This window comes from Anoplopoma fimbria, chromosome 18 (genome assembly GCF_027596085.1).
Source record: "Anoplopoma fimbria isolate UVic2021 breed Golden Eagle Sablefish chromosome 18, Afim_UVic_2022, whole genome shotgun sequence".
Lineage (NCBI taxonomy): Eukaryota > Metazoa > Chordata > Actinopteri > Perciformes > Anoplopomatidae > Anoplopoma > Anoplopoma fimbria.
Window position 1 is genome coordinate 16,023,768 of NC_072466.1, and position 11,041 is coordinate 16,034,808.

Below are 11,041 nucleotides of genomic sequence, written 5' to 3' on the forward strand. Positions count from 1 at the left end.
GTTCTAACTTATCAGTCTGGATGTTGAAGTCGCCGAGCATGATGAGCGCGGAGCCATCGTCATGGAAGTGCGAGACTAGTGTGTCAAGCTCCTCCAGGAACTCACCAAGAGGGCCTGGTGGGCGATACACAACAGCAATGGTGAGCTTGACTGGATAAGTGACAGTAACAGCATGAAATTCAAAAGAGGAAGGGGAGAACTGTGGAAGAAGAAGAAGAAGAAGAAGAAGAAGAAGAAGAAGAAGAAGAAGAAGAAGATGTCAGAGAGAGAGAGGGAGGGAGAAATCATGAAGGGGAAGTAGAGGGAATCTTTGCTGTGCTCACTAACCCGTTCCTCTAATTGCCCTTTTAACATAGTGAGGGGATTTATTGAAAGGAGATGAAATATGTCAAGTGAGTGAAAATGTGCAAGAGAGAACATTACGCTTTTAATAGGACTTTTCATATTATAATACCTCAGTGGAAGAATGGCTGTGCCAATTTCATAATTACATTGTTTCAGCTCATTAAATGTATGATTATTCCATGAAGAGAGATTAGAGAGGGGAATACCACTGAAAAAAAACTGACAAAGCTTTTGTCTCTTATTGGGCGGCCAAGCATGCTGCTGAGTTATGCCCTTTGGAAGACTTTTTCAATAAGGTGGATGTGGAAATAGTTCCTCAATAGCAATGGCTGAATCTTTATCCTCTTTTTATTTAGGGGCCTATCTAGGATGTTGCAGGGTTTGTGCAGGTTTCAACAAGGGCAGAGATGTATTCAGATCCTTTACCCATAGAAAATACTAATACTACACTATTGAAATTATCCATTATATGTCAAAGTCCTGCATTCAACCCTATTTAAGTAAAGGTATGATACCAGATGTCCTTTAAGTATCAAAAGTAGACATTGTACAGTATAACTAAAACAACAGCCATGTGAAAATAACATTCAATGTTAATGTAAATGACAAGGTAGTACACAATGTAAACCATACTTTGGTGTTGTTCCCTGTCAGTGTTTTACTATTATATATGATGTGTCTGGATTTATATTACTGCTGCATTAATAGGTGTGTTGCATTTTACTGCTGTAGATGTTTAAGGTTGTGGTATTTTAACTCCTTTATATACTGTTGGGTAGTTTAATCTACAGCAATGCATCATATTCTATATGATCATTATATGTTTGTAGCATTGCTGTCCTGGGAGCCATGTAGCTCTAAAAATTAAATTTTTCCTGAGCTCAGAAAAATAGCCATGATGATGCATTTACCAGATGATCCAAGACGCTTTTTAAATAGTCAATTTAGTGTGTTTTAGTGCAAGTACCATCATTAGGTAGGACTAGATCAAGATTATATGTTGTGGTGTTGGACTGAACCATAGTCTGAAGTACTGTATGGATGTATATAACTGGATCATGGTCTATAGTTTGGTTTCCTTAAGATGAGAAGAGCCACCTGCAATTAGTTTGTGAAAGCTTTGTAAATGTATGGAAAATATTCACACTATATGTGCAGAAACAAAAAATTAGAATAAACTGATAAGAATAATATCAAAATTGAAGCTGCACAAACACTGGTTAAAATAAAATGTAGATATTCAAAGTAGAAAACTGTTTGTGAAACTTAGCAATCAAACACAATGTGTGACACTGAAGTCACAGATGCACATATTAACTGTAGGTAACACTTATTAATTTTGCTTTAGGGAGCATGGGGAATTTTAACGCAGTTCCCTGCATTGAATCTTTACCAGATTAAGTTCAAAATAATTTCCGGACATTCACAAACTTTTTTTTATTGTTAAGACAAACTCAAACCTCCAAAACAAAGAATCAACGTTAGCAAGTGTTACCTCTGCTTACCCTACTTTTGAGCAAAGGGGAACTTTGATGTACACTTGATGCATTAATATGTGTGACTTAGCCTTTGTGTGTGCATGTCAGTGCATGTCAGCGAGCCCCGGTTGTTAGTTCACGGACATCACTCTGCACTGCTATCATATTGCACCAGTGGCAGCAGCCATAAGCGTTCCGCCGACCATCCAGTTCTCTCTCAGGGACACACTTTTAGCTTAGTCAGCACCATTAGCTGCAAGCCGCCGGCTCAGACATGTTGAGAGCTAGGAGGCAAAAGATAAACTCTGTATTTAAAATTTAGCACCTTTAAGACAAACCTACAACACAAAGTCCTTATGCTAACCCTATTCATGGAACTTTCTGTATTGGTATTTCAAACCGTCAGCAATTGATTAAAATAAACTGGAGTTCACTGCAGATAATGGAAAGTTAGACAGTATTCTGTGTAAATGTTGGTAAACACTTCAGGCCAGACGTAACCACACACCACAGAGATGTTCCTGGTGAGAACAGCTGTAATTCAAAAGATGTTCTACAAACTACAAACCTGCAGTAGCCGCTTGTGGCCACAGTGTGGTCCTTACGCCCCAGCTGGTAGTCCTGGATCACGCTGAGACTGTTGGTAAAGCTTCATCAAAGCCACAGCACTCTAAAGCTACTGGATACGAGCTCAGTTTAAGACACATTTTCCTGACTTTTATCACCCTGAAATCAGATGGTAGTTGAAAGTGAAAGCACTGCAGTGGCATCGCTTCACACGGAGCAAAAAATACAAAATATAAACAGATTGAAAACACAACTTCTCAAAACACATTGGAAAAAGACCACATACTGAGGGAGGATACAGGCTCTAAAATGTGATGTAGCTTCTTTTCATCTGATAACATTGGACATGTTAAACCCAAATGTCGGGAGAGATTTGTCACAGATCTATTACTGGATTGACCCTCTGCTCCTCGGATCAATTTTGGCCTTGTAGAATCTATTAGTATGTATTACACACACACACACACACACACACACACACACACACACACACACACACACACACACACACACACTGGCTGTGTTCAACTTTTAGTCCTCCCTTGAATTCCTTTTCCCATATCAAGGCTCTGTTTTATACCCTAATTAAGACAGACAGATTATGAATGCAAAATCTTGGTTCTGTCATTATCTTTCTCTTTTAAGCTCTCTCTCACACACACACACACACACACACACACACACACACACACACACACACACACACCTACGCATACCCACACTCACAAACACATACATGCCATTTCACATTATAAAGAACCTTTTAATCTCTGAAGGCTAAATTATATTTGCATGATATCATTAATCCTTTCTGCACAGCTGTTGAGACATCTGACACATCTCACATGCAAGCATACACGCACATTGCGTGTGCACACATCATCAGGGGCTACACTGAGAATGGCAGCTCCAACCTTTCTCTCGGCATAGCGCTGGCGCTTTACAGTAATTGCTCACGCGATTCATGACATAAGCCGCGAGGTTTCGCTAAAGAACATCCACTTTCGGTGCTCCCCTCCCCGACACTGTCTCTCTCCCTCTACTATTCTGGTAATTAATTTTCTCACCCAGCCCCGAGGTGGTGTGTGCGTGCGTGTGTGTGTGTGCGTGCGTGTGGTGTGTCTGTCTGTGTGTATTACTAAGTATTTCATTATGTGCTGATCCCCTTATTCTCTGGTGTGTCTGCCTCAAAGTCTCAATGGTGTTTTTGAATTCAAAAGAGGCTCTTTCTCAGGTAGCTCAAGCTTCTTCAAGGACACCAGATGCTCCAGACAAGTGATACGGAGCAGGACAGACCAATGGATGGATAAAGAATATGCAGCTCTAGAAGCAGTGAACTCCCTCTCAGCACCCAAGTGTGTTAGAGAATCATACCCAAGCATTTAGATGCTTTTGAGCTGCTCAGAGCTTGTAATGAAGGTGTGTTCAGAATAAAAAGGAAGGGACCCTGGAACTGGCGTGTTTTTCTCTAGAGTCAATGAAAATACATGAGAGGAAGCAAACAGACATAGATTTTATATAGGTGAGGAATTTACAGGGCCTTGCAAAAGTATTGCCCTCCCTTGGTTTTCCGATTTTGTTGCATTAAAACCTGGAATAAATGGGTTGTTATTGGGATTTTATAGAATTGACCTCCACAATTGAGTAAAAACTACTATCATAGGGAATCTTTATGGTATGCAAACTCAGTTAGAACCAAATAAATCTCGGAAGACATTGGCTATTGGTCTGAAGACAATTTAGCCTCTGGGGTTACAGGCTTTATTTCTGGGGTTCTGGTGTAGCCAGCGGATAATCCAAGGCAAGACTTCCTCTTCTGTTATTTGCTTATTGTTTACAGTCCAATTAGCAATTTGAGACAAAGGAGATTCAAATTTAACTAACCAAAATTATCCTCAGGGACTGTAACTCAACAAATCCAGCAGCATAAATGCTAAAAACAGCTTTTTTTTTCATTAGGAAGGTTTTTATACTGAATTGATTAAATTGGGGATTTATAAAAAAAATAATCTGATCAAGCCCAAGGAAATAATAGAAATAAGAGATCAGGCCTGTTCATCAAATGGAGAATCAAAATTTTAACATAAAACAGTTTCAAATGAATCTTGTGTGATACTAAAATGAAATGTGATTTGATGGTAAACATTTCAGCTGGGAGGGAACCGTTCACAATGCTGAAATGCAATTTGTGAGGTTGTGAAGAAACAGTTTTTGGACGACGGCCTTGCAAACTAAATGCCAGTTGATTGTTATTCTGAATAAGCTGTTTATATCTGTTTATTGCTGCTAGAAGCTGTTCCAATTTGGAAGGAGTTTCTGTTTATTTTGAATAAGCTCTCAACATTACTTCATGCTTTTTCCTCTCTCATCACCTTTCCTCTTCCTCCTACCATATCTCCTCCACCTCCTCCTCATTTTCACCATCTTTTTTACCCCTTGTCTTTTTTTCTCCGACTGGTTCATGCTCTTCATTTCCCACTGGGCTCGTCTTCTTTCCTCACCTCTGGCGTCTTTCTTTACTTTATGCTCCCACAGGTGGATTTTGCCTTTATTGTATGGCAAAGCTTTCCGGAGCGTATCGTTGGTTATCCAGCAAGGAGCCACTACTGGGATAGTTCCAGGTCCCGCTGGGGCTACACCTCCAAATGGACCAATGACTACTCCATGGTCCTAACAGGGGCAGCTTTCTACCATAGGTACAAAACCCACATTATCCATTGCTGATCAGTCAAGCTTTGCAATTGCTTTTAATATCCACACATTAGTCATTCAAATGATTCACAATGAAAATATAGTAATTACAATGTGAGACATTCATGAAGACTTGACATTAACCAAAATACATAGGTTCATCCAGGAAGAATGGGAGGGTAAATCCAATTTAACTCAATTTTCTCATATTGATATTCAAAGAATTTACTGTTATGGGTGATGTACAATGTATGTTACTAGAAATCTTAACACCTTTATGAACATGTATGTTTTATTATGTTGTACTGTTTGTTATTACTTTGTTTATTGTTAACTATATACAGTTTAAACTATTGGCTGTAATTGGTGATCATTTAAAGGCATAACACAACATAAAGACTAATATAAGATGATCTAATTTAATTATCTGAAGTATTAACAACCCCAGTCAAGCTACCTGTCTAGCACTGTCATTAATTTGCCTTGTGGTGCACTTGTTCTGCATCACCTGTCAGGTTGATCTATTCCAACTTCACAGATTTGCTTATTCCTTCTCCACAAGATACAAACCACATTAAAAATCATCTCTCAACAGTCACATTTTTTTTAATGGAGTAATAGAGAGGGGAAATGGGATAATATGATCTTTCAAAACCTCTCTGTTATCTCATACAATGATATTCAAAAACACAAAGCTGGAACTGAAAGAAAAAAAAAGGTAAATCAAAGTATTAAGCAGAGCGGTAAATTAAATGTAGAAGAGCATCGCTCTCTGAACGGATTTGAAGCATCTTGTAATGCAGATAAACAGCTCCCTCATTGTTCTATTGTGCAACTCTTTAGTCCTTTTGTTATTTAGAACCTCAAATGCCAACGAAATTCATAGAGAAAAAAAAATGAATCGGAGAGTGAAAGGGAAAATGTGTGTGTTTGTGTGCGTGGGTGTGTCTGTGCGTGTGAACGGTATAAGGACAGCAGACCTCTGCAGGGAGGTAACAGAGTTGACAGTGATCTAGTGCTCCCATGCTGCTGACTGTGCAACACAGAAACCATACAGAATAGAATAGAACATAATAGAATAAAAGGATAATAATAATAATAATGATAGGAATAAATACACAGTTAACCTCATCTGTCTTATTTCCTTTATGTGTGTCAGATACTACCACTACCTGTTCACCCACTACGTCCCGGCCAGCCTGCTGACCATGGTGGACCGCATGGCTAATTGTGAAGACATCCTGATGAACTTCCTGGTTTCAGCTGTTACCAAGCAGCCACCAATCAAAGTCACACAGAAGAAGCAGTACAAGGAAACCATGATGAGCCAGGTAGAGCTTTTATTGTTTACTGTACACAAACCACTGGCATGTGGTCGTCCTTGAAGTTAAAGCAAAACTTCGGTATTTTTCATCCTCAAGCCTATTTTCCTATGTTTTTGTGTTTAAGTGACAAATAGGGACAACAGCTATTTAAATTGGTCAAGTAATGAGGGACAGTGCCGTAAACGACAACTGCAAAACAAGCTGCAAGGGAGATTGCAATGCTTCAGTGTAACGTTACGTCCACTAAAAGTGTTTGCTTTTGCCACTGATAGGCTCAGATGGTCTGACAACAGTATTGAAAAGGACCCTACAGAGAAATAAAAGGCTCCTCTTTAGGTTTACTTGATCCAGTCTGTTTGTTAAGTCTCACTGTAGGAGAAGTCCCATTGTGAAATCTTAATGTGGAATAGCAAGAGGTCCAATCTTCACAGCATTCTTCCTCTGTGGGCCTCATAGGGTCACAGCACTCATAGTTACACCAGCTTTTGGCCTTGCAGCAGGTGTATCACCCTCCTCTGCCCCTCTCTCTCTTTCTCTCTCTTTGTCTCTCTCTTGCTCTCTCTCTCGCTTTCTGTCCTCCTCCTCTCTTCACTTTGAAGGAGCTTGGCTGGCGTCTGCAGCCCTCTCACTCAATGCTGTACCATATTCAGAAATTGTTGTCCCCATTAGTCACTGACACATAAAAACATGGGAAAATAGAGTTCAGGTAATAAAAATACCAAAGTTACCCTTCAACAATGATGATAATAGCCACAATGCATTTTTTATTTTTTAAGAAGTAAAGTGAGTTGAGCAGCAGATTTGGTCAGTCATCAGTGTAATGAGCTAACCAGAGAACCTTAGATGTGTTTAATTACAATAATATATATCAGGTAGAACAACAAGTCCTCAGATTATCTTTCAAGGTCAGTTTGTCCTGATCATGTTTTTATTATCATGTATTTTGCCTTTAACAACTCAGTGCTCTGCCAGCACCATTAACACTGAACCGCAAACTCGCCGTCAACATGTTGAGAGTCAATCCCAATGATGCCAATCTAGGATTCTTCACCCTCAAAAACATTCTAAAATAAATGATGAAATACCACTAACAGAGCAATCCAGCAGTCCACCAGTATAATCAATCCTTTAGGGCAGGCTTCCTTGGTGTAAAAAATTAAGAAAATAAGCAAAAACGAAGCAACATCTAAATCAGTTATGACTTTCCATCATTAACAGTAATCCATAGTGCTGCTTTTGGTCAACATGTTGGTAGCTTTAGGAGTGCTTGAAGTTGGTTTTCATATGTTTCTTTTAGAAAAGTTAAATTCCCCGACCCTTTTTAAAAAATAGAAAAACACGATGAAAAGAGATTCACCTCCTTGTGTTGAATGAATAGTGGAGAGGCTTCAGGCTATGCACAGCCCTGACCTTCTCTTTGGGAGATCCATATATGTCCATGTTATACGTGTGTGTGTGTGTGTGTGTGTGTGTGTGTGTGTGTGTGTGTGTGTGTGTGTGTGTGTGTGTGTGTGTGTGTGTGTGTGTGTGTGTGTGTAAGAGCTACCGTGTATGAGTGCTTTCTGTGGCCAGCCCTATGTCAGCTTTTGATTGATGGCCTGACCACAGGCAGGACGATGACTCGGCAGTATGGACTCAGTGATTAATGTCTTAATTGTGAAAGCAGCACGGCAAACCTAAATTTACTTCCTCCTTCCCCTCACTCTCTCTTTCTTTCTTTCTTTCTTTTTGAGAGTCCCTACCCCGTCTCTCACCCCCAATTTGTGACTTTGCTTGAAGTAAATTGGAGGATTCTTTTAGGAAACTTGTACCACTAGACTCAAAGCAAAAGAAGTCACGGCAGATATGTCTGGGCTGATATTTCTCACCCCATCCATTGATTTTCTATTCCAAGAGAAGAGATGTTTTCAAGTGCCAAACCTTTTCTTTGACTTGATTTTTGTATTAGTCCACCTGACCCTCGGTAAACCCGACTGCCACCCTCCTGCTGCACACAGGATGACACCCCCGTGCCACAGCTTATCAATGAGGTATGCTGCCCTCAACTGCCCCCTCTCCAGCTCATCTCCCAGCAGCCACTTGGGGGCCCACACCTCCCTCCCTGCTGTCTATCTCTGATAACCAACTGAGGACAAAGAGTAGCGGGAGACGATAGCATGATTATTTTCTGAAGCTATTCAGGAAGGGTCTGCACGCTGGTTTCGTGGCTAGCACTGCCGTCTCACAGCATGAGGGTCCCAGGTTCGATCGAGACAGTACTTCTGTGTGCATGCGATCTGCGCAATAGTCTCCTGTCCAGGGTGAAATCTGCCTTCGCCCAATATAAGCCGGGAATCTGATAATGGATGGATGGATATTCAGGAAGCTTCAAATGCTGCGACCACTGATGGGAACAAAGCACAAAAACTGCATAGTTCCAATAACTGTAGTGAATAATCTACTATCTCAGTGACCTACCTAAAAAACAAAAGGTTACATGAAAGAGCTGCAGTCCATGTTGACAATAAAAATGCAACCAAGAGCCTCTAAATAAAGAATACAATATGTAATCAGTGGTATCATTTTTGACTATTCAAATTCCCCAGCAGTACCACTGCTGTACTGGAAGAGTGAGTTTTACAACCTTCTAGTTGCAGCCAAAAAGTGGCAAACAGACTGTACTCCCTAACAATATGTGGAAGACACTTTATTGTATGTTTTCTACCAGTTTGACTTTCCTTGCTGCTGTTTGCTGAAGTGTCAGAAACTACTCTGGGGATTCCCACAGAGTGAAACAGCTGGCCAGGTTGACCGGCTCTGTCATTGTGATGAACCTGGATTCTCTGGAGGAGCTGGTGGTGAAGACAAATAGCGGGAGATACAGTTTGTGTTACCTTGAGCTACACCTCCTGCCACATCATGACAAGCTGTCCACGATAAGGAGCTGCTTCACCAGCATGGAGGCGCTCCTATGAGACCCTGAACCATCAAAATCGGCTGTCTTTGCTCATGGTGCTGGAATAGGTCAACATGCCGCTACTGCATAGGCTGTGGGGTCATGAGCAAAATGGCATTTTATAATTCTATGGGATAAGGACAATCAAAATAGCTGTTTCAAGTTTGTTGCTACATAAAAATGTTTTTTGGGACACAAATAAAGCGTTTTTTAGTCATGCAAGCATAAAGACATCTAACCTTGTAGCCAAAGAGATGTGCACCTCTAAAAACTGCTAGCATACTGGACAGCATGTGCAGTCCAGAGAACAGAAGGCCAGGGTGGATTTAGCATCACATCACAGAGAAAATAGGAAAAACCTTTGGTAGGTATTTGTCCTGGCTGTGTAAGCCATCAGCTCTCAAGCTACAGTGGTTCACCAACTGACCCTGTGTGTAATCACTATATTATCAAGCTTCTCAAACCAAATATTTCTAAAAGAGGTATAAGAGTATTTTTGCTAAGCCACTCTCTGCTGTGACCAAGACTTTATCATGTTTTTGTGTATTCCTTATTTTCAATTTTCACTTTTCTTGTGTTGCACTGTAAATAAAGTAAAACAGTAAAGATTATTAATAGTAATACATAACCAGCTGCTACAAAGCTGTGTTGATTGATTCCTTAGTTGCTCTGATACATTTACCCTCCCCCTCTCATCTGTGTTTCTCTAAACCAAGGGCTCCAAGTCATCTCGGTGGGCTGACCCAGACCACTTCGCCCAGCGACAGACCTGCATGAACGCCTTCAGTCGCTGGCTGGGTTTCATGCCGCTGGTGCACTCCCAGATGAGGCTGGACCCTGTGTTGTTCAGGGACCAAGTTTCCATCCTGAGGAAGAAATATAGGGACATTGAGAGGCTGTGAATGAGCAAGGATACACAGCAAATCATTGTGTGTCTTCGAGAGGTCGTGACCAGAATGCACACACTGAATGTGAACATTTGTGAGGCTATAAAGGAAAACTCACACATAGACACTGGACATAAAAAATGATAAATCACTGAGGTATGCATAAGGTATTTAACTGCATATTTCTATAGGAAAAAAATATATGAAAATATGTATGCAGGGTTGATAACAGTGACTGTGCAAATCCGCCATCTGTGACAATACACATGAATATGAATGCATGGATACACATGCAACAAGGACCTGGACACATTCAATACAGTCCTGACCACAGACATACAGTATGTGTTGCATGGTTTGAACAAGAAAACTGTACAAGGACCTGAAAAACATATTGTTTTTGAGTTTAAAAAAAGAGAAACTAAGAGCTATGTTTATTGTGGTAATAGGACTGTTGGCCGTAGAGGAGCAAACAGTATAATGTTGGACACATTTTTGTGAGATTAATGGGTTAGAGGTTGTATTCAAAAAGGATGCACGCTCTGGGGTTATGTATATTCTAGATACATTGTGGACAAAAGGGACAAACTGGAGCTTCTGGGTCGGGCCATGGGACAGCTGCTGCCCCAAAACACCCAGAGACAATGGCAATATGCCTCTTGTACACTATTGTAGATTTTCAGATGCAGCTCTTGCCTGAATGAAGCAAATAGAAAAATAAAATAAAGAGATGTTGTGTTATGAGACAAGAGGCCAGGTGTCAACGGCATTTTTTGCTTCCTTTCTTAATTTTCTTTATTTTTAACAAAGTTC

The 11,041-nt window shown here is 40.4% G+C and overlaps 1 protein-coding gene across 1 annotated transcript in view; it reads left to right on the forward strand.

Moving 5' to 3' along the window:
* LOC129107479 (exostosin-1) overlaps window positions 1-10,243 on the forward strand; it is a 249,072-nt gene extending 238,829 nt beyond the window's left edge. Inside the window, exons 10-12 of the mRNA XM_054618979.1 lie at window positions 4,926-5,086; window positions 6,241-6,412; window positions 10,058-10,243. Of these exons, the coding sequence (XP_054474954.1) occupies window positions 4,926-5,086; window positions 6,241-6,412; window positions 10,058-10,243 (519 nt within the window). The remainder of the gene's footprint in view (window positions 1-4,925; window positions 5,087-6,240; window positions 6,413-10,057) is intronic.
* Window positions 10,244-11,041: the final 798 nt, after the last annotated feature.